Raw genomic sequence first — 24,893 nt, 5'->3', positions numbered from 1 at the left:
AGGAAACAGATTAAGCTGCACATTCACGTAACAGTTCTGCCTACACTTAGCAAGTAAAGTTCTTTTTGCTGGAATCCACTTTATGTAACACTGCAGATAAGGTGGATTCTGCAGGACATTTTAGCAAATGTAGCCAGAGAGGATGTGAAATAAAGCTGCCCTCAAGGCTTTACTAGTGGGAATTAGCAGTCTCAGTGGTTATCCAGGACAGGAATCCTAGTCAAGAGAAGAATTCAGAATGGGAATCATTTGCTTCTCTTCATAAATTGCAGAGGAGTTAGGTGTATGGACATACATAGCATACATAAGCAGACCAGTCTCTATAGAGCTATACTTAAAACTCCTTGTTTTACGTATAGGAATTAATTACAACTTCACTGTTTCCCTTTATTATCACAATTTACTACCAATAGCAGTTGAAGTGAAGCTTGTACCTTGAAGACCAAGAAGGTTTATGGTGCTCAGAAAAAGATTAGAAACATATAAAAAGCATTTCAACAGCACACTTCAATGTGAGTAAAATTAAAAATATATTTTAAAATTTGTAGGTACGAGAATTCTAGGAGCTTTCATTCAAAATATGAATATTTGAAGGATTTTAATATATAGAGCTAAACAGGAGGTACTCAAGGAATTTTGATTTGCAGAATATGAACACTGCTCATGCTGCAAAGATGACTACTGATTGCAGGCCATATTCAGAGCAGTATTTTAGACAAAACATGGGACATTGCTTGATACTTTCAAGAGATGTAGCTTTGTATCATTTCTCCATTTTCCAAGGGCCATTCAACAACTCGGAGATAGCAATGAAACTTTTTAACACTTTGGTCAAAGGGTTAAACCACTTACATACAACAATGGAATACAACTTCTGTATTCCACCTTCCTAGACAAGTTTTGTAACCCATACTATTTCTGACATGTTATGATATGTTGCAAAATTTGCCTTACTTGCCTAGCAGAATATTAATTATTACACAAAGAATATTATCTGATTATGGTAGATGAAGGATCAGAAAAGAAAGAACTGCTGAATTTTTGAGACAAACATCCATCTGATCAACCATCAGAATCAAGTCTTCTAATGAGCCTGACTTGGTGAGTTTGTCACCATAGTGACTGGCACCTGTGAAGTGTCTGAATGTGGAATGCAGCCCAGGTTTCAAATGCCTTTATTAAAACCACTAACAGTTCATATCCACCTGCTTGAAGTTAAACCCACACTTCAAACTTCCCTTTGCAACCCACAGGAAGATGAGCTTGTGGGGTAACAACACAAATACATGCTGTAACCACCATGTAGCAACATGTTTTTAAAGGAAAAAATCACCATAGTGAGTTGTTACTGGAATTTTTTATATAACTAGTCTCTTTTCAAGCCTTTCAGATACTTGGATATGATCAAACAGATCAAGTGCTGGACTAATTGACAGAGGTCCCAAAATCCATACTAGAGATGACTGCCACACTGGGACATGAAAAACCTTTTGGTGCATAACGTGAAACAAAAATTACAGCAGTGAATGCAAGCTTATGCTCAGAAATCACAATCATGACAGCTGAAGAAACTAATCAGATTGCCTCAAAGGATGGGGAGAGAAAGATTTTCTCATTGCTGCTGCATTTTGCAGAGCCTTTCTCTGGAACTTTTTGGCCATCAGCAGCACAGACAAGCTTTCATTCACACTTCCCAGCCTGCAGCTGTCAATTTGGAAACAACTCAAGGCCTTGGCTTGTAGAAGATGTTTAAATATCACTGTTGTGGCAGTGTAAGGGAGAAAAAGGAAAGTTAAGACCAGGAGACTCCCAAATTAACATATTATAAGAGCTGCTGGCAACTCATACAAAAGCATTTGTACAGTGTCTCTCCTGTGTGTGTCTCTATAAATCCAAATCATTTAAATTTAAATGAGAGATCACATGAGAATTTGAATGAACTTCAAGGATGTTGTCAGTATTAAAAATCAGCTTATACTTGTAATGTCAAGAACACTACGCCTGACACAATGAACTGAGGTTCACTGAATAAAAATCAGTGTGTGCCAAAGGGCATAGTTGTACTGGATTGAGTTTGGAAATTACTGCCACTTAATCCCGTAAGTGATAGTGAAGTGAAAATGCCAAGTGAAAATAGCTGCTCCATTCCAGGCCACGGACACGGGCTTAATGTGCACAAAGGCATGGCGAGTTTGCAGTGAGACTATTATGTAATGCTCACACAAACTGATTGGGCAGCTCTGCCAGATAACTGCCTCACACACTCCCTCAAAATCTTTTTAGCGTGTAGGCTGCTTTGGGAGCCAACTCACACCCCTCTGGTCAGCTAACTGTGACCACAGGCAGAAACTAGGGGCACTCTGGGGATAGGATTCAGCATGCTTGGCACTTTTTTGGGATGTGCTTGCCTACATGAATGAGCAGCTCTTCCCATTTTGGGGCAGCTAAAGTGAAAATAGCAGCGATTCTGCTGCAGGAAATAATTCTTCCTCCTGGAGACCAGTCCAGCCAGATGAGAGATGGTCTTGTAGCTGAAATACACTTGGATAAGAGTCAGGATTCAGTTTCTAGCTGTGCTACAGATTTCCTGTCTGGAGCTAGACTAAGTTGTTCTGTCATTTCAGGCCTCATATCAATTTCCTGTGTTTCTAGTACAGACAATTGTATTCCCCTTATTCACATGGGAATTCTGCAAATAAATACATTAAATGCTTATGTGGTTCTCAGATGCTATGGTGGAAAGAAGAGAAAGGTTATATAAAACATCCAATAAAGCCAAAATTCAGGACTGGCCTTTAATTTGTAAAGCAAGGCTATACTAATGGGTAATTCAAACTCATCCTACTAGATATTCATTATAAAACACCCCCTGTTGCAAATAAAGTGTCCTATCTACTGGTAGACAACAGCTGAGAGTGAGAAGTAAAATATTTTTATAGCAGTACTTGGCATGAGAAACTGGCAGCAGAGAAATTATGCTAATGTCATCACTGTTGTTTCCAGTTGCTGCAGAGAACCAAGAATTTGTTAATTCACATTGTTTGTCTCTGTAGATTTGGTGTCAATACTTGGCAAAAAGATGGGTGCAATAAAAACCAATTTACTTTAATCTGGAGACTGGTATTCTAAAAAAGTATCAGCCTGTCTGCTGACACCTTGCTATATATCTGGGAGTTAGTTCTGGTCTTTGGACTCATTAAAAATATTTCATGCAAAATGTTTTTGAATACAGCTGATGGCAGTGACTTACTACTAATGCTAGCAATGAGTTTCCTTGGGGGAAAAGAGAGGTGTCACCCTTTTCAAACAGCTGCAAATGATTCAGATAAATTCCTCCTAGGGCCAGACAGGGCACTGAGTGCACTGACACACCTCACCATGACCAGACACCTCACCTGGGGCTCACACTTTCTGCCCACGGGCCTTAGTTTCTACCTGGGTTGCATGGCAGGTGTACCTGCCTCCAGCTGTGCTACAGCTGTGGCTGTGTCTGGCCATGGAACAGCACCCCGTCCTGGCTGGGCACACCCTGGGCTGTGTCTGACCGTGGTGCTCCTCACTCCTGGTCTCTGCTCATCCCCATCCCCAGGGAGATGAGGCTGGGGCCACCTCACTGCCCCCTGCCACCCCTGGAGGTGGGACAAGCTGGGAGGACTCTGCCCTGCTGCCCCCATGGGGCTCCCCGACAGCTCCCAGTCCTTGGGAATAGCTGGCCCCCATGGCATCGTGCCTGCCAGGTATCTCAGGCTGCCTCAAGCCCTAAGCCAGCACTGCCAGGCCTGCAGCTGCACAAGACCTTGCCCCACAAACCTGGCATGACTCTGGGCTCTGACCCTCTGTCGTGGTTTAACCCCAGCCCCGAGCAGCCAATCACTCATTCCCCACCATCAGGGTCGGGGGTGGGATTGGAAGGGAAAAAGCTGGAAAAATCATGTTTTGAGATACAGGCAGTTTAATGGGGAAAGCAAAAGCTGTGTACACAAACAAAGCAAAACAATGAATGAATTCACTGCTTCTTATGGGCAGGCAGGTGTCCAGCCATCTCCATGAGAGCCCCACCTCCAGGAGGGCCCCATTACACATAATAATTACTTGAAAAGAAAATTGTTACTATTCCAAATATTCCCCCCTCCCCCCCCCCCCCCCCCCGCCTCTTTATACACTGAACATGACACCACATGGTCTGGAATATCCCTTTGGGCAGTTTGGGTCACCCGTCCCAGCTGTGACTCCTCCCAAACTCCCAGGCATGCCCAACTTCCTTGCCAGAATGGCAGTATGGAAACGCAGAAAAGTCCTTGGCTTTGCACAAACCCTGCTCAGCAATAACAAAAACATTTCTATATTATCAATGCTGTGTTCAGCACAAATCCAAAACATATCCCTTCCCTAGCCACTGTGAAAAAATGAACTCTAGCCCTGCCAAAACCAGCACACCTTCCCACAGCATGGACCTTGCCCAAATGCTGAGTCGGACTGAACCCCTCACAAGGGGGACTTGATGATCTCCAGGGACCATCTGAGAACCCCCACTTTGGCCCCCACCCATAACCCTGCCAGGGCTCTGGGGCTATGCAGGTTCTGCCTGAGCCCTCTACCTGGCTCCAACAATCCTTGTCCCTTTCCCATTTCCATGTCCTTGCCCTGGTTCTGTGTCCCCTGAAATGCCCCCTAGACCCCATAGCAACTAAACTCCCCTTCAGAGGAATCCCATCAGAGCCCACTTACTTCTCTGTTGGGTGAGAGGATACATCTGTCCTTGAGGGAGCTCCAGGGATGACTTGCAGCTTGTTAACAGCGTGATTTCCTGGAATGTTGATATTTACAGCTGAGTTAGGGCAGCTCAAATAGAGTTTGTGCAATTAGAGGAGCCTTGAACCTCTCCCTTCTAAACTCCACTCCTTCATACGGCCACTACATGTCTACACATGCACTGCTCTGCAGTGTTTTGCTTCAGCAAAAGTGTTTTGCTTCAGCAAAACACTGGCTGAAGTGTCAAACCCACAGAGCAAAATGAAAATGAGAGCTGGATAATCATCCTTGGGCTACAGGGGATATCAACAGGCTGTCTCATGGACCTGCAGTGTGCTCCACAGAGCAGCATGGATTTCGTCTTTGTACCTTGCTTCTCTACCCTTCATATGGGCAATCACAACCACAGGATGTATTCTTTCATATTTCTCACTGATGTAGGAATATGAAATTTTAGCAATTACTTTCATAATACTAGTGAAAAAAAAAAAAAAAGCCCAGATATTTCCTGGTTGTTCACAGAAATTGTGTAGGGACAAATGAGCCAGGGAGATAAGATGAAGAGAGGCAACCTTGGTAGGGAATTGCTGAAATAGAGATCAAGTAATTTTCAGCTTTAGTGTTTAACTTATGCAAAATAGTTTTGGCACCTGCTCCAAAGGTTATGCAGTAGATTCATTAAACAAACAGTAATTAGGAAAAAGCCCAAAGTATTTATATATATACTCACATGTTCTCTGGTTGCAGCACTAATTCCTAGCACCGTTAAGGTCTTCAAGGAAATAACAAACATTCAAGATTTGCTTCTGGTTTTCCAAATTCCCAGTGGAGTTACTCAGTAGCACAAAGGATGGAATAACAGCGCACTGTTTTCTATGTGTTTTATAGAAAACGTAACATGTTATAAAACTTTTTATTGATTTTTTTTTCTGCTTTCTCTTGTCCATAAGCAATGTAAAGCATTAAATAACAGGGTGTATGCAGTGGTAAAGAAATACGCATGCAGTAGATCTGGGGTTTTAACAGTGCTGCTAAGTATAGCATGTTGAGAACACAAATTCTGAACCAAACTTCCAATTTTCCACTGGAAACCATGCATTTAGAAAAAAAAAAGTCCATTCCCATTTCATAGTAAATGTTGGCTGCTTTCCTTATCCAAACATTGCAGTCCTTTTACATATTTTTTTAGAAAGAAACTATTTATTTAATCTTAAGGGAATACAGATGCAGAATATGTATTAAGATCCTATAGCAAATACATTTAATAGTATTCTGAATCTCTAGGTCAAACTGAACTCTGAATATGTGAAGGAACAGTATCAACATTACATCAGTCCTGGAGTCACTGTAGTATTATTGAAATAAAATATTAAATCTCCAAGCTTTGAAACAGTTGCATGTCCCATCTGGATATGTATATCCTCATCTGGAAAAGTTGGCTCCTTAATACACGAGGCTTTAAACCCAGATGGTTCCATGACCCACTGTATTGCTTCCTTTATTTCCCATTTTTGCTTTGCATTCAGCATCTGGGATAAGAAAAATAAGAGTGAAATACAGTGAGGCTTTCTAGATAGCTGTTTTTCCTGACAAACTGCAAAATTTTTATGGAGTTAGAAGTTCAGGAAATAGAAAGCAAATGAAAAGTTGGAATTGCTGTTCTGTCTGTATTGTACTTTTAGCTGTGCTTATGTAGCGTTGCAATGACTATGTCAATATCCCGACTAGGTTCAAACTAAGCAGATCAGGACCTGTAGGAAGGAGGGTAGTCTTCTGTGGGAATGGGTATATCTTTGGCAGCATATATTTAAGTAAAGCACCCTAAAACCTGGACATGGCTGACTGAAATTTTCAGCAGAAAAGCTTCCTGACAAAAAAAAAAAAAAAAAAAAAAAAAAAAAAAAGTGCAATAGTTTAAATAAGATGAGTTGTTGGAGCAGCATTTCTCTCCCACACAAGGAAATTTTTTTTCTAAAAAAAATGAATCATCTGAAAATTACATCATAATTCCTCTGCAGGCTCTTCAGGCTCTTGCCATTCTATATTGACACAATTCTGGGTTCAGCATTCCATGATTTATGGCATCCCATGAAAGCTTTGTGCTGCACTGCGGCAGCCAGAGTAGGTCAGCAGCTGTAGTGTGTCAGTGAACATATGGGGCAAAGAATCTGACCCACAGCAGTCAACAGAGTAACCTTTCAAAATAAAAATGAGTGACTTCCATCTACTTTTTCATTTTAACTCAAATATTTTAGTTTGAATAACTTATTTTCCAGCTTATTTTTGGCCAAATATCCATTAAAAATTATTAACAGGAAGCCTCTCTGGATATAAAAGGCACTTTAAATCTTCTAGAAGACAATCCTGGTAGTGGGGCTCCCCCAGAGGCTCGAATTTCTGGCACAGAAATACAGGTTAAAATTCTTAGTAATAAATCTACTTCAGCTATATCCAATACTGCTATTTGTTGAAATATATCAACATTTGTTGATATCATTATTCAGGATTTTAAAAAGCCAATATTTGTCAATAAATGCATATAAGAAACATTTCACCTAATTTTAGGTGAATATTTCACTATATTTCACTATTTTTAAATAGAAAATAACACAGTAGTAGCAAAAAATTATATGCACAGTTATTTTGTCTGGCCAATCATTTCTTGTATAGATCTCAATCTGTAAATATCATCCTGTAGATAAGCACCCACTTTTACTTTGAATGTATATGCACACTTGGACCATGAAATAGATCACTTCTGAATGATTAATGGGGTCATAAACTGGAATCCATAAACTAGATTTTACAATTTTAGCATGACTGTCTTACAGAAAGAAGTTCTTTGTTACTTCTCCTCCCTTGTGAGTAAACTTCATCCTACCCTGAAAATAAAGTGGTGACGGTGTTTTATAAGTCAGTGGAAACAGGTTTATCTTCGCTTGTGATCAGCCCTCATCTCTCCTGCTTTCCTGCAATGCAGCATTATGCAGTAGTGAGAGGGGGAGTGTCTGGGAGAGGGACGGAAGCAAAGTCATCACTGTCCATGTCACAGACCTGCAAGGGTTAGACTAAGCCCACTTTGTCCTTTCAGAGCACAAAACACAGAAGTAGAACACTCACTTCAAGAGTTTACTACACATTATCCAGCCTTCTCTCAAGGCCTATGTGTGCAACTGCAAGCAAAGTTAGATCAATTAATTATACATCTCCAAATAACTCCATCACACTGCATCTAGAATAATATTAATTTACATATAATTTGAATAAGCTTTTTATTTTTTCCTCACAAGTAGCTAGAAGAAACCATCAGAAAATGAGATCAGATATATCAGTAACATACAGCTGAACCAAAGTACTCATCCCAGCTAACTGTAACAAATAATAAATTTTTCTAATCCAGGTATGAACATCCCATAACTTTGCAACAGTATTGCTAGGTATATCAAGGTGTATATTTTCTGAAAGAAAAATACCAGTATTAACTTGATCTGAGACCAATAAGCTGAGGAAGTCAAGCACATGCAGCTCTCTCTGGCAATAGGGATGCTCTTTAAGAAGGAAGCCAAGGGCACTCTGTTACTTGGTTCCAGAGTATCCCTCGAAGTGATGGCAACCAGAATTTCTAGATTAAACCAGCATTTATCAAATTTTGAGGTTCATGTTGACTCTGAAGAAGGCATCCCCATTTCTCATCCATTAAGTTACCACAGGATAAGAGTACTGTGCTTCTCAGTGTAGCTATCGAAGTACAGACTTGATGTAGTTTCACTAACACTCCTAATGATCATACTTTTGGTTAATTCATGGCACTCCTCTGAGAATGCCCATGTGCATAAGCCTCTTGCATAAACCAATAACAGCTGTACCCATGCAAACTCACTGTTACACACAATATACCAACAAAGACATTTCCATTTCTATGTTAGTTCCATGGATATATCTTCACTCATAAACTCTGCCTAACTAGGAAAATCACTGCAATGCTATTGAACCCACTTTTTTACCTCCCCAAAAGGTAATGATAGATTTTCAGTCAGTCCAGCAAAACTTGTAAGTGTTTAGGAGCAAGCAGTGAGAATTGATCATCATCTGTTAGCATTTCCCATTCCACATACTATTAATCTTACAGCTGTAAAATTGAACATTCAAACCTGTTTTAACTGCTGGTCTGAGTAGCCCAGACAGGAATAGGATCATGAACAAGTCAGATATCCATACTTTAACATTTTCTGTTCTGAAGCAGATAAGAATAATTAGAAGTCAGGCTGTGTTTTAGTCAACAGCATATTATTTTGTTAAATAATGCATCAAAATACATTATCTGGGAAAACTGAAGGATGATTTTCTTTCTTTACTTGTTTATTTTTCCCAAAACCTGGCATTTTAATCAAATGGATAAATTTGGCCAAATAAGCCCTTCCCTCTTCTCCCTAGCTATTTTATTTATATTTTTTGCAAAAGAACTGCAAAGCAGATAAATCCTTGGAAGAAGCAGAGATCGGCACAAGCTCTTTGCTAACCCAATGCAAAGAGTTACATGGCAAAACACACCACTGTTGCACAAACCTGATGTTTGACATTGCACTTCTGGGGCACACAGGAAGATGCAAGCAAACAACAGGTTTCATCTCACACAGTCCCCTTCCCACTCTAAGAGATGCGAATTGCCTGTTTTCATCAGGTAGAGATGTACTTAAGATCACACCTTTCTTTTCTCCCAAGCAGACCATTTTGGAGTGAGTATTTCTGTAGAGGAACAAGAATGAATATCACACTACACTGAACTGGATGAAATTCTCCTCACATCCCAGGTTTCATCACTACAATTGTTCCTCCATCCTGTCAGTCTCACAGGCTGATGGTGTGTTCCTGATAGAGTTACTCCCATCAACACTGATGAGACAAGTCCAGGATTAGAAAAATGGAGGGTACCAAAACTCCAGCTTTGAAAGAAAGATGACTTACCACAAGCTTCCTCCTCTGGTAGCCCACCAATAATGTATCTGCATCCCGTGCAGATAGCAAATGCTTGGCAGCCTGCTTCAAGCATGACATATAAAAAAAACCCAAAAAAACAAAACAAACAAAAAAAAACCCATAGCATGATAAAACAGCATGATGAAAAAAAGATTAAGTAATGCTAGTCAGTTGAGGATTGCCTGTCAATCTTTTCCCCATTTTTCTGAAGCAAGCAGGGAATGGAAACAGCAGATATTCTAAACCTCACAACCCCTCCCTCATCAGCGTGTGTTGCACTGCCAAATGTGTGTTTGCCTAATTTCATGGTTGTGAGTGGCTGATAATAAGCCCTTTTCAGCTTCTTTTTAAACTCTATCCAAACAGGAGTAAGAGATTAAAGAGGAAAGCCAAGTCACACTATTTTAGCTGTCAAATTAAAACAGAGAAGCACCCCTATTCTCATACCTCCAGCTCTCAGAAAAGGAAATACCCAGTTATTTTAAGATAACTATATATACATATACATATAGATATATATAACTGTATATATAACTTATATTAAGATCTTTTAGATCTTAATACTGAAGGGAATTCCTCCCCATAATTGACTGCTCACTTTAGCAAACAGATCAACACATGAAGGCCGAATATTTACTAGCAGACAGTGGTAGCACAGGCAATTAAATTACCAAGTCTGTAGATTTCAGTAAGGAGTTGTTTTTGTGAAAAAGCCCTCAGCCATTAAAAAAAAATGAAAACAAACTCCCAATTATCCAGACTTAAATAAAAGCAGCTTCTTGTCCAAACCCTAAGCAAAGACCTACAGATTAAAGCACCTTCTTTAAGAACACAGACATCAGTCCCCGCTGCCGGCTGTGACATGAGAAAGGCAAAGAGAAGCTGTAGAGCTTCCCTGGGAGAGGGGCTCGTCTGCATCTCTGCTCGAGAACACACACTGGAATAGGGCATGTTGGAAGGGAAGGACTCCTCTGGGCAGAAGGCAACACTCCCTGCCAGTGACACAGCTTCTGTCTGAAATGAGCTGTAAGACCATTTTAGTTTGGACTCCAAGTAAAACATGTACTCTTCTAATGGAGCCCAGTTCCTTTAGACTTTCTGACCATGTTGACCTTTAACTTTCACATAAACTAGAAAAAAAAAACCCAAATTAAATAACTGGAACCACAGTGATGCCATAACACACAGATGTTTTTTTCTTTATGATGAAATGTCACAAAATGCAAGTAACATTTACATTTGTCATGCAAAATTAATTCCTGACACCAAAGCAAAATGGTTCTCAACAGCAAGCAAGAACATTTGACACTTTCTCCTGAAAAGCATTAAGGATTGAGCATCCATATGAACCTGGTTTCATTATGGAAGCAGTATTGGTAGAGTGATTATTTAAAAAGGTGTGGAGAGATAATAGCTGTGGTTTGTGGGAATCTGTAATACATGAAGATGTGAAAGCTTTGCCCACTAAATTTCTTTCCTTTATTACAGATTACCACAAATACAACAAAAGTTGCCACTAGAAAATATATCTGTTGTTAGTAAAATGATTATGAATGAATAGCTATCAAGTTATTTCAAATTAATATCTGCCATCAATAATATATATTATCAAACAAGAGCATGGTATCAAGTAATAATAATGTGAATCAGTATTGTGGTACAACCAATGACAGCAGCAGCCAAGTAGTTATCTAATATTTTAGATTACTGTTTATCATGAATGAAGCACATTTATCAATGATATAACAGCAGATTTTTTATGTTTACTTATATTAATATTTATGTTATTCATATGAAGTGAATTCACCAGATTTCAAAAGCAGCAAAACCATCTCAAAAGGTGGGAACAACCTGGGGGACCAACCCTTCCTGAAAGGGAGGAGGACAGACTTAGACAGTAATAGAGCTGGTACCATCCCATTTCCAAAAAGATCTGTATCACAGACTTTTTTTTAGCCAGGTGTCGCTGGGGGGAGCCCAAATGCTCATAGAAAGGTTGTATGGGATTTAACCAAGAAGTTCTCAGGTTCATTTTTGGATAAACATAAAGTGTTTTAATAACACATAGTCATAAAAGGGAGTGGGGCATTGAGCAACCAATAGATCCTGTTTAATTTCTATTTTTCACAGACAACTGGGGATGCTGTTTTCAGTTCTTTCAGAGCTATTATTTTTTCAGACTTCACTTAGTTTTCCACCTTCACATGACAAATTTTTGTTACAGTCTCCTTGTTTGGCACTTATCAGTGGTATCTGTGGGTGTTTCTGGTTTCTGGGTACCTCAGCTGCACTTCAAAGATGCCAGCTGCCCTTTTCAAGGATGTTTTTCTCTAGTTCACAGGGCTGGTCCCCAGGCTCACAATTCGAGGCAGCTCTTTCTATGTCAGGTTTTTTTTTGTACAGCCGTGTCTTTTGTTCACTAATTTTCCTTTCTAACTAGGCTGCCTTTATGGCACATCACTGCCTAAAAAGACTATTTTTAATAAATAATAACATGTAATTATGCAAGATTTGGCTCCCAGATCAACAGCATATACAGTAGGGTAGTGGCTAAAAAGTGAAAATCTCAGATAAAAATATGTGAATAAAAAAGATGAAATCAAGAGAAGGTATACAAAGAAACAGGAGTCAGCAAAAAAATTTTCTTTCATAAATGCTAGAGTTCCACAAAATTACTCTGTAATGTTCCAACCAATTCCAGCACTAAGCATTGTGCAGTGGCTACAATTTTCCATCCTGCAAAAATTAAGCATGGTCAGAGTCTTCAAGAACTCGGCAATAACTATATTTTATTTGATATTTTAAAGCAAATCGTATGTACAGATTATTTCAAAATCACGACCACATGCAACCAGGATCTCTCTCAGTTAATAAGCATTCTTACATTGAGGTCCCATGGGCATCACCTTTCCCTATTCTTTGCCCCACAGAATTTTCTGGACAGAAGCTATAGCCAAGGGGACAGTGCCCTTCTCTGGTCCAATCTACTAAGCAAAAAAATGTAGAGCCCTCAGTGTCCACAGTAGTTTGATACTCACTGGTGTCTCAGTTTCTGTTAAATGATGTTTTGTTCCCCACAATTTAAAAGACTGCACTTTGATAGCACAGCAAGCAGAAAAGTCACTATGAAAAAAAAAAAAAAAAGGAACAAGTCATATTGGTTAAAAATTCCAAAAAAAGAGAAAGTGCAGAAATGTGCAACTTGCATCAGATACGCCCCTGGAATTCTGACTGGCCACTTTCACACTGGCTTGCTGAGAACCATACGTGTTCCCAATTTCTAAGAATGCAAATTGAATTATTTTGTGAAAATTCACAACTTACATGTGTGTTACCATCCTTTTCACAGCGTCACCTTAAAATGTGTCTTACAGCAGAGTTGCCTATTGCTGGTAAGCTCTCTGGAGAAGCCTTCAAAGTTGTTGACAATTTCTCCCATGTCTCTATTGACCACATGAATAAAGAGAGCCTTGACAGCACATATGACTGCCAAGCATAGCCGAATTTACTGCCTCATTACATCCAAATGCCTATAACAGAAGGATTGTGAGCCATTTTCTCAGCTGGTACTTTGAGAATTAACCTTTTCAGATCGTCTGTGAATTTGAAGGACCAGCATGGAACCATTCATTTTGTGCCCAGACCTGGGTGGCCACTGTTCATTGAGTGGCCATGTTTCATGTTTCACCTTATACTTCCTGTTTCCATATACTTACCCCTTCAACCCACAAAAAAAAAATTCACAAAGGGCTTTCAAGATGAAAGATACTCTGTATCACCTTCTACTCCACAGAGGAAGAAAATAGCCACCCTGGACTGGCAGTCCAAAACACTGTTAAGGGGAAAAAGGCCAACATCACCTTAATCCTGTGAGGAAAGCATTTCTTCAAATTAGGCAGCCTTTACATACCATCTCTTTCCAGCCACTGCTGCATCTCCCTGAATCTCCCTGAGCTGTTTCAGTACTTGCAGTCACGTTCAAGTTCTCATTTCCTCATAAGGCATTCTGTTTCTGGCAGTGAGGTAATAGCAGTTGTGCTCCAGCTGTTTCAAATCCCCAGGACTCAGGGCCATGCCAGATTTGGTTTTTTTCCAGTCCCACATACCACTACTCAATGTCAACATTTATTCTGAGCAAAGGTTTTTGTCAGGGTAAGCCACATGCCAATCTTCAGCAAACTGCGGAGTGTCATAGAAAGGACAGACAGAGCATAAGCCTTGTGCCAGCCCTCATTGTCTTCAGCAGCATGGAATAAACAGTCTTGAGAGTCAAGCGACAGTGATTCCAGTTCTGTGAGTTCTCCCCTGCTTAGGGTATTTGCTTGAGGTACGAGAAACCAATGTCTGAAACAGCTTTGTGAGAACTCCTTTGTGTGATTCTAGCTAAGACATTTTCCTTGCCTGTGTCTCTGTTCCTCTGCTGCTCCCACCTGCATTGTGGGAACAACATCCCATCCCACTTTTCTTGGATGTGGTGAATCATGTACTACAGTGCCTGAGGTCATTTATGTATCTAGGCAGGTTGTACTATGCACATTTCACCCATGACAACGGGGAGGGCTTATAACAAAACAGGTGATACACAGACTCCAGTCTTAGGCTGACTAGAGATAATGGTTTGTTCCTAAATAAGCTTAAAATAACTGAGTACGTACTTGCTAGATTCTAAGTGATTAAAAAAAATAAACCAAATGAGACATTTCTGTGGGAAACAATTGCAAAGGTAGGTTGAAGGGGGAAAAGGCATGATATCATCAAGTCAGAGGTTTTGTGGGTGTTCAGCTGAGTGCTTAGAGGGTTTTGACATATTCGCAGTGTCAGTGAAACAGACTGGAATGGCAAAGAGGGAAGTGCTCATTCTGTGGGGTAGGGCTGTAAGGGCACTGCTGCAAACCAGTGATGTCTGGAACCTACACCAAGGTACAAGAAGGGAGCAATGCGAACTGTAGGGGAACTCACAAACGTGCTCACTGGGCAGTGCTTGTGGAACAGTCACACAAGCTGTGTCCTGTCCAACCTGCCTAACAAAACCTGCCCCCGGCCGTGTGTGCAGATCCCATTGACAGTCACTGCCTGGCTCAGAGGCCAAGGTCCCACAGGTGGGCTGTGTGAAAGGTGGCTCGCTGTATTGCAGGACCCCTGGGCAAGCCTCAGGCTAGAGATCCATGCTCCATGCTGTCTTCATGATGTACTTGGTACACTGGCTTTGTGGCAGCCAGATTGCTGTGCAGGACTTGGCCCACAGGCTTTATACAAGTTGCTCTCTCTCTCTTGTTGGCTTTTTTTTTTTTTTTTTTTTTTTTTCAGTAGCTCAGGTGTCCATTGTGAGCAATAATGGGAAATTAGTGCAGATATTTTTCTCCAAGCTCAAGACCAGGGGTCAGGGTTGGTAGGTGATGAAAAAGTTGCCCATCTGAAAGGAAATGTTCAACCAACCAAATACTAGATTCTGGCTGCTGCTTGATCACTGTCTTCAACTTGACCTTGAAGGAGTCAAAGCCCCTTTCCGCCTTGATAAAGGATAATGACAGAGATAATGACACTGATCTCATTTGTTTGAGAGTGTGTGAGAAATGCTATGTATTAGGCAATAAGGGTTGCTGGGCAAGAAGGTAAATGCCTTGGAAACCCCTGGGAGAGATGCTGCCTCTCAGCAGATTTCTGTTTATTGCCTGGCATAACAGTGTCTGTCTTGGAACAAAGAACAAATGAAGCCCAAGCTATTTTGTCAATAGATCAAGAGCATTTCCACAAGATAGCCTGACCTTTCATAGTGGTCATGTATCCCACTATCCTCCTGAATGCTCTTTGTCATCCCCAGGTTGCCAAAAGGGTCATTCCTTCCTACTTTACTGATCAATTGAAATCGGGGCATATCTATTGCTCTTCAGAATACTTAGCAGCAGTCTGAAAAGGCTGGGGCCATTCTAATGACAGTGGCGCCAGAGCTCATATTTAGCCTACTTGTAATCTGCTCATTATAACCTTTAACTCACTGAAGCAATTGATTGAACTTCACTGTCATGTGGAAAAAAAAAAATCTTCTCCTTGCAAATGGCAGTTTTTGATAAAGATGTCAAGAAAATTAAATGGACAGATTTTGATGCAGTCACTTTAACAAGTAACACTAGACTAAAATGTAAATATGGAAATTGTTTCTATTGTACTTCTAGTCTTTTAGCACAAAGGAAATAATATACATTTGTGTTAGTCATAAGCCACTTTGAAAGACAGTCATTCCAGAAATGAAGAGGGTAATACAGAACAAAATCAAAACTCCAGTGAAAGGGGTACAGATCTAACCTTGCTCTTATAGAGCTGCTTTATTTGCCAGGCACCCTCCACTAGGAAAAGAGAAAATACCAACCTGTGAATTCTCATATGTGTCCATGCTATTACTGCACAGCCACAATGGAGAAATAAAAACTGATTGGTTGTAAACACTCCAGCTAAAACCAAGAGGAGAGGAAGGTGAAGAGAGGCATGTAAGGAACCCAAGTCATCTAGTCACCAGCTTTCACTCTCAGGAATGTGAATCAACACTCTTGCCTTTTCCTGGGAACTCTCCAGAAGGACAGAATCATTGATGTGGCCTCCTAGGCAGGACTGAACAGGGGCTGCAATTTAGCATGGTCATTCCCTTTTCCACAGCACACCATGAGCATCTCCCTGAGTGGCATTGTCTACACTTGCTGGAGAAGCAGGGAAAAGTCCTCACTGTTTTCATGAAGCTGCAATCAAATGATTACATGTTCTCATCACGTGTGGTACTTTTATCATAGGAGTCATAATGAACTGTGATTTATCATATTTTGTTTTTGAAAGACAAGAAATGCTACCTTACCCTTCCTTCCTTCAGCAAATACACCCCTAGCATTGCCTAACATTGATGCCAAGAGAAGGATCAACAGCCATTTAGCTCCTGGAAGACTGCCCCAAATGTAAATAAATTTGTGTGTTTGGGGGGGCACTGAATGAATGGTGAATCCAGCAGCTGGCACCTGTGGAGGTGCAGGAAAAAAAGGTGCATCGTTAGCATGCCTGGAATGGATTTTCAGGGACAAAGGTAAAATGCACAGATTTCTCCATTTCCCAGTATGTACTTACCAGCAGCCTCAGCTAGACACTCAATAACCTAGCAGCAGGACACAAAGGAAGTGCTCCTACTGGCAGTAGCTTTTTGATTAAAGAAAGAATGCTTTCACAGCAGTCAGCTTTCCAGTTGGTATATTACTAATTCATCAAGACTGCTTGTATTCAGGTTTCCCTTTTAGATTTCCAGTCTGTTTCTAGACCCTGCTGAGTTTAACCGGTTATCTGTCCTGTCTTTAAGAACAAAACAAAAACAACACAATGGCCGACACATTTCTCCTTCCCTACAGTATATTAAATTCTAAGAGAAGATGGACAGTGTTCTGTAAAAAAACCACAAAAATTAAATACTTTGATCCCCCAACAACAGTGGTTGTTACAATTTGACAAAAACTATGACTTAAAAGAGAATGTTAAAAAAAATAGTATCAATGTACTACCTACAAAAAAGCACTTTTGCATGAGAACTAACAAGGAAAATAAACCCGAAGAGTAGGACCAGAGAAGAACTTGGGTCCTATGGGTAATGTCTCAGCTCTGTGAAGTTCCTAGGCACACCATACCTATGTATAGAGAGGAGGGAAACCTAACACAAAATCCTATATCCACATACATTCACTAGGAAAGGAATGCTAAGCTACCTCCCAGAGACTGATATGTTATTTGGGATCCAGGGGCCAGTAACTCTCTGGTCAGGCTCTCAGTATCATGTTGTTTTGCTTTTGGTTTTGTTTTTTTTAATTTCCTAAGAGCTGATCAAGGTTCATTCCTAGAAATTTCTGAGAGCAAAGCAATGCTTGGGACTTCCCAACTAATGTGAAGCAGATCTGGTAGAAACCAAGTCAGGGTGAGCTGCCCAGAGCCACCAGAGAGAACAGAAGCAGCACCCGGCATTAGCCTTGCTCCATTTCCACTGTGCACAAGGAAACAGATGCTCTTCAGTTCCCCTGCATTCTTACCTCCTTTTCAAAATATGAGAGACAAGAATATATGACATCTGCCATGCCACACCCCTCAGCCTGCTTCCCTCTGCTCAGTGATGAAGTGTGGTACCTCAGCTGCTTGCCTCCATCCTTCTATCCCACTCGCCCCCTTTTTCTCCCCTATGCTAAGGGAGAAAGAAGCAGGGAAGCTGTTGCTGTTTCTGTAGCTAACACTCTCTCTGTGTCACTAGGAAAAAGTGCAAAGAAAATAATCTGGTTCTTGAGGAAATGCTAAAGTCTGCAGCTGAGGGCAAAATTCTTCTGTGGGTTCTGCTTCCAACTCTCAACACCTTCACAACAGTCTCTCACAGCTGACACCCAGCTAGCCAGGATTCTTGATCAGAACCCAGGCTTCACACTCCAGGCTGTTATATCAAAAATAGATACAACCACCTCATTTCCGTCTCCTGACTCTTCCCACCCTATCTTGGAAAGGTGTCTGTCAGAGATGTATATCTGGGGAGATGCTCCCAGCCCCACACTGACAGTAACTCTCCTGCAGTGTCTGGAAGGTCAAAGGCAGTTTTGTTCCTGTACTACAACGAGGCTAAAGTGGGAGCAAGATGTGTCTATGAAGGCACCGGCACTCTCAGACATTTGCACAGAGCCCAAGTATCTACTGCACAAGGCAATAGTTACTGGGTGAATGGCCGTTCTGGACTGAGGCACTTATCCACCCAGACCTGCTTCTGGTGCCCAGATCTAGCCCTAAACTCCTTAAGCCAGGCGTGAGGATTTGAATCTCCTGCTTAGCTTATGTTGAGTGCTCCTGTGGTTGAAACTCAACGTGATTGCATAGCTCTAAGTGAAGTCGTGTCAGGGGTACATTACCACAAATATAATCATCTACAGCATCTCCACAGAAAACATAAAAACTGAGAAGTTTATTGAACAGTTGAAAATAAATAACAAAAGTGGGGGCTCATTAAGTTTACTTCTTTATACTCATTTATACTCGCTCCAGCTGCAGAAAATGTGTTTTAGAATAAACAGTATTGTAGATGACTGTGGGTAAGACAGCATTTTCCCTTGTTTCTGGCTATCAGCAAACTCTAAAAGTCTTTCTTTAAACAAAAAAAAACCACCCGACCAATCAAAATAACCCACCAAACCCAACAAAAACCCCTCCAAACATTTCCATGGCTACTTTTCAGTCATAAGGGCTACTCACAAGTCTAGTGAAAAGACAATTCAGTGGTTGCAACGATAAGAACACATAAGGTTCTTTTCATAATGCTTTATGCTAAAGTAGGAATGTACTTTATCCAATTAGGATCATACACATGTTTACATTTGGAAGTTTACTCAAAAATACTATGAAAATATTCCTAAAATACTACAGCTTGAAACAATGCATGACAAAAACAGTCTGCAGGCCTAGCATGCAGAATGGAAATCACAAAGTTTGGATGGACAACAGGAAGGAGTACAGATTACCAGAAATTACGATTGTTCTTATTAAAAATAGTAAAACATTAATTACATTACCTGAAATACTAAAAATACAATAAACTTTGCAGTTCGTAGGTTCTGTTAGAAGAATGGTTTTAGTGCTATGCTAGTTATTATTGAACCTCAAACAGTACTAGCTCCTTGACCTACAGTGGCACTGCATAGACATGCCAGGATCTGCACTTTGAGTCGTACTGGTTGTTGAGACAGGTAACATTCAACGAGGTTGAGATAAAAATATTGGCTATCACAAGAACAAATGTATAAAATTCCCTGAAAAATCAGACAGAAGTGAACAGTGGCTGCTAATCCCAGAGAAAACAAGAGGGAGGATATGTGCTTGCCTTACAGTGTGACAGTGACTGCCAGCTGAGAGTTTAAGTCGGACTTGCTCTCACAAGAACCCCAAGTCCATCTGTCCACCACAGGGGTTTGTTTTAAGCCCAGGCAGAATTGTTCTAACCCATTCCTGCCAAGGACCTATGAACCGGTCTAGAAAATGTCTCTGTTTTAACAACAATAATGCACAATGAACTCACAATCTTGTATGGAAGTACAATTTACAGAGGATAAAAAGAACCTCAGGAATGTTTTATTCCCATTCCTCTCCCCTCAATGTGAAGGCTATTCTGCTTTTGTCCCCCTCCCACCTTCTCCCCACCCCACCTCAAATAAGCAGATGCAATCAAGGTGAAATTTATTTTGAACCAATTCTGCAAAACAGTTCAACAATGCCATACTTTATAAAAATACTTAGTTACATAATTAAACTTATTACTATTTATATAAAAAGTGTGAATGTGAATTTTAAACTCTGTTAGGGTAAGAACCACATCAAGGTTTTCAGGTGAAACAAATAAATTTTCATAAACATACAAACTCTTTTGGAGAAGTTTTATAATACACAACCATTTACAATGAACATGTTCATTAAGTTTAGTGTTTTATTCCTTTACTATACAAGTGTTATTACAATGAACTGCTCCATTCAGTAATTAAAAACCCATCCAATGCCAGTGTCATTTTTGGCATTTTTTGTTATGACTGTATTAATACATAAACTCATGATTGTTATTGATTTTAAAATATTTTTAAAAATTAAAATGTCATAATCTTTTTTTGGGTTTTTTGAGTATTTTGTGTATGCGTTTTTTGTTTTGTTTTTATTTTTCTTACAGAAAGCCCTTTTAAAATTTGATAACCACAGATGTACAGTTGATGAGCAATGATGAGGGAAAATGAAAAATGATGGCACTGCTCCTACACAGATCTGTTTGGTAGTTAGATTCAATGTAATGTAAACCCATGAATGTTAAGTTTAGTACCAGAACTATATTACCAGCTTTTCTGAATTCATTTGTTGGATAGCTTCACAATGATAATATGAATTCCAAGCCAGTAACTAAGTAAGAGTGTTTCAAAATTAAAGTATATAAGCTTGATCAGAAAGTCAAGAACCTCATGCAAATTGTTGAGTAAAAGACTTGATGTTATTGCTTGATATGTCAGTAGCCAAAGAAAATAAATCCAGATGTAGTGTCAGCTGGGCTGAATGCCAGCACTTTTCATTACTTGGACAATATTAAATATATTTTATCCCTTTACTTTTTAAACTTTCACATTTTCTTTCACTTATTTTTAGTTAAATAATTCTGTAGAAAGGGCAAAAGTGGGAAGAGCAATTGTGTGTGTGTCTTAATAGCTAAGAAAAGCAAAAGTGCAATCAAATTCCTGAATTAGTGACAGATAGCACTTGTGGCACCCACCCTCGTTAACACTTAGAAGCCACATATAACAGTACCAAACCTGTCTCTGAAAAAGGACTAAAAGGTGGCCATTTACCAGCTTCAGTCTTGCTTTCCTGGTGAACTTTGTAACTTTGTTCAGGTAGTCTTCCCATATAAAAGCTCACTGTTCCACTGGAGCTTAAAAGATTAAAGGCTTTCCCCCTGTGATTGTATTACAATAGCTTCAAGTTCAAATATCATCATACTTTATCAACACAATTTTACAAAATATTACCTCATTTTCTAGTTACCTTCATTATTCTTAATTAGCTATGCAGAAAGAAAAAAGAAAAAAATCTTTCATGCTACTTTCCAGTTATATTAACACAGTGCATATGCTCTCTAATCTCACTATTGAGGTCTACCATTTAGATCAAGTTTCTCATTCACTGTTCCAATTTCTCTTTTTACCTGCCTACCCTAATTAAGTCCATGAAAGTGGAAGCTTAAAGATTGAGACTATAAATCAAATACAGTTGTACCACCTTTTGTTTGATGGGGGTGGGGGGCACACACATGTAGTTTTAAACACAGGAGTTTTACTGAACTGGAATAGAATTGCTTGGTCCCACAAAGTTCTTCTGCTTTAAAAAGGCCTTACCCCAAGATCACTAATTCCAGATCCCTCATTAGTAGAATGATTAGCAAATACTAGGAGAATAAAGGATTTGAAACATTGGTTTTTCTGCTATTGTTCACACCAACACTCCTTTTTTCTGCCCTGTATTTTCAGTAAGCTTCCTTTGGACCCTGAAAATAAGTTGGGAAAGGGGAAAAAATAAAAATATGTCATTGGTAAATCAGAGTATAACACTTTAAAAGTGGTTTTGTGCAACTGCATTATGAAATTCCAGTTTGCCATTAAGAGCATGCAAAGTAGCGAAGATTTTCTTTCCTGTGATTCCTTAGAGACTTCAGGAATTCTTTGCAAGTCTTTTACATTTGGCAGATTTGTGCATATTATATAGACTGTTGGCTTATAAATTGTCTCCAGGCTGGTACTGTGGTTCTGTAGCAGTAAAGTAGTCCTCCAAGAAAGACTGTATATATTCAAATGTTGGTCTCTCATCAGGGTCCTTCTTCCAACACAGTTTCATTAACTCATGGAGAGATTCTGGGCAGCCTTGTGGACAAGGCATCCTATAGCCACGTTCCACTTGTTCCAGAACTTCTCGGTTCACCATTCCTAAAAGAAAAGCATATTAGCTCTGAATGATATTATGCAAAGAACAGTTGCCCAAAGTTTTTCGAGAACCTTTGCAGCTGCAACGCATCTGGTTCTATCACAGAACCCTTAATGAACACACTTTATAGTCAATGAATTTACTACATTTTGCATTAAATACACTTTCTGAAAAATATTTGAGTACATTGGTAATTCCTCAACACCTGGTCCTTTTCCTTTTCCCACTGCATTGGACCTGTCCTTTCAGAGAGGAAACTCAAGCGCAAATAGCTTCTCCCTGTCTTAAGTTCCACTCAAGGACCACTTAATTTGAAATCAGGCCAAGAAAAAGGCTTTATAAATCCCTAAAACTGCCTTACACATTCCAGATCCAGCAAAATGTTTAGTTTCAAAAACTGGTTTAGCAGGTTCAATGTAGTGATGCTCTCTGTAGTCTGGGAATATGTAAAAAGTAGAAAAATCAGGAACAGACAGATAGAAAACATAAGGATACCCACTAATCTGAAATAAACTGTCAGTCACATTTAGAACTGCTATTATCTTAAAACATTTTAAAATATGCAATATTTAATCTGAAAATAAACCAAAGTATCTTTGTGAACAAAGGAACCAGTGAGGTGTGACTAAGTTTTTGTCTCTGCTTGTCAACTGTGGGCTCTGAATGAAGGGAGAAAGTACAAAAGGTAACTTCAGAGGCAGAGATTACAACAAAGAAAAGAAAAATCTATTAAATCTCCCTGTTACCTGGATATGGCACTCTCCCCTTAGTTACCAGCTCTGTCAGTAAAATTCCAAATGACCACACATCCGACTTGATTGTAAACCGACCATACAATGCTGCTTCTGGAGCGGTCCATTTAATTGGAAATTTAGCTCCTACAAACATTGGAAAGACAGATTCTCAATTTTCCCTTGCTAATCCATAGTTTGCTTACATTTCAAAATATTTTGAAAAGAATAATGCACTAAAAATACTTTTATACTTTGCTTTATTGATAAAATTCAAGGTGGCATAGGTATTTTAATATTTCTCAAACTAGGACAGCAACTACTGGCTACAATATCTCGAAGCACTAAAGACATTTGAGAGTACATGTTTCAAAAAGTGAGACTGATGAACAATTTCTCTGGAATCTCATCTCTCTTCAAACTGTAGCATGTTTTATCCCCCCAAAATAATTAAACGTGCTTTTTGAAAACACAAACAAACTGCCACATAAGTTTGAACAAAGGATTGTGCTTAGGCAAGGGGCTCACCTAAACAGAGCTGTGAAAGCACATTTCCATGCATGATCTTTATCCATGAACACAGAATACACAGCCATGTTCTAAATGTAATAGTTCTAAGCAATTGAAAGGCAACTAGTCTTATTAACTGGCCTTACCTTGTCTTGCAGTGTACTCATTGTCCTCTATTAACCTTGCTAAACCAAAATCTGCTATTTTACACACAAGATTGTCTCCTACAAGAATGTTAGCTGCCCGGAGGTCCCTGTGGATGTAGTTCATTCTTTCAATGTAAGCCATGCCATCCGCAATCTCAAAAAGAAAAGCGTTATAAAAGGTTATTTTTCATGACTATATACATTTCTCCCAAGCATTAAGCTGCATACACTTATTTCAGCTCCACTCCCATTGTATAAGTGTAGGAATCACAGCATAGCAACCAAGAGCTTGGCACTGATTAGTGTGTCTGGCTGTGCAGTATCTACTAATTGCAAACCAGACTGTTTCCTTTCTGACAAATTACAAACCCACAACAGAAGGTGTAACACAGAGCAGCATACAACAGCCAGAGCATTTGATATTTATGTTTAGTTGATATGTGATACCTCTTCTCTAAGCACAAAATACAGTTTTTTTGGTACCTGAGCAGCCATGTCGACCAGCTGTGGAAGTTTTAAGTATTTCCCTTCCCCTTCTTTAAGGAAGTCTAGCAAGCTGCCTGTAAAACACAACACATTTTGGGGACAAAAAGAGAGGAAATAACATAAACATTAACTTGACCTGAAAACACAAATGAGATCTTTTTCTTAGATATTATGATTGACACATTTATCTCATGAAATCTCTATTTGAAAATCCATAATTTACTAAAATATGTGATCCAGTGATCATGCCCATAGTTACCTTTGCACTGGCAACTAGTTAGTGCAATTCTAACCAAGTGGTTTGGAATCCACTTCAATACCGCAAATAACTAAACACTAATAAAACAGACTGCTGTTTCTGGCAATACACTGGAAATTTTCCAGTGTTGCTGGTATCAGTGCTCCTCCTAGCTGGACTTTCTTACACTGTGAAATTTGTAATTACAGAACAAAAAAACCTCTATACCTTACTTACATTTTTCTGCCAGACTCAATCATATACTATAGAATTCATTTTGATATTGTTGCTTTTATTTTGTTGCTTTTTCTTTCTTACAGGGAAAACTATCTTCCATTCTTTACAAGACCTTATTTTCTCCCATTCATATAATGCAATCATACCCAGAACATTACATGAGCAGCCTCTGAAATCAGTTCCAAGGACCTGTGCTTCTGTTAAGACTCCAAACTTTACTTGTGCAGTAAAGCTTTGTGTCTACATAACACTTTCCTGCAGGTAGCATTATGTCACATGAGGTAAGAATATGACCTCTTTCCTAAGAAACTGGTGAAG

The 24,893-nt window shown here is 39.6% G+C and overlaps 1 protein-coding gene and 1 long non-coding RNA gene across 2 annotated transcripts in view; both read right to left on the bottom strand.

Annotated features, from left to right (window-relative positions):
- Nucleotides 1-4,728: 4,728 nt before the first annotated feature.
- On the bottom strand, nucleotides 4,729-9,985 carry LOC140682533 (uncharacterized). Its single transcript, XR_012054369.1, has 3 exons — nucleotides 9,718-9,985; nucleotides 5,483-6,281; nucleotides 4,729-4,807 (listed from the first exon to the last, which is right to left on the bottom strand). It is a non-coding gene; the product is annotated as an uncharacterized lncRNA (long non-coding RNA).
- Nucleotides 9,986-18,660: 8,675 nt separating this feature from the next.
- YES1 (YES proto-oncogene 1, Src family tyrosine kinase) overlaps nucleotides 18,661-24,893 on the bottom strand; it is a 50,580-nt gene continuing 44,347 nt past the window's right edge. Inside the window, exons 9-12 of the mRNA XM_030266062.3 lie at nucleotides 24,098-24,174; nucleotides 23,615-23,768; nucleotides 22,974-23,105; nucleotides 18,661-22,229 (exon numbers count right to left, since the gene is read on the bottom strand). Coding sequence (XP_030121922.1) covers nucleotides 22,021-22,229; nucleotides 22,974-23,105; nucleotides 23,615-23,768; nucleotides 24,098-24,174 — 572 coding nt within the window. The 3' untranslated portion in view covers nucleotides 18,661-22,020. The remainder of the gene's footprint in view (nucleotides 22,230-22,973; nucleotides 23,106-23,614; nucleotides 23,769-24,097; nucleotides 24,175-24,893) is intronic.

The sequence above is a fragment of the Taeniopygia guttata genome, chromosome 2 (assembly GCF_048771995.1).
Source record: "Taeniopygia guttata chromosome 2, bTaeGut7.mat, whole genome shotgun sequence".
Classification (NCBI taxonomy): Eukaryota; Metazoa; Chordata; class Aves; order Passeriformes; family Estrildidae; genus Taeniopygia; species Taeniopygia guttata.
Note: the sequence above shows the minus strand (reverse complement) of the source record. Positions and strands in the feature narration are given on the sequence as shown.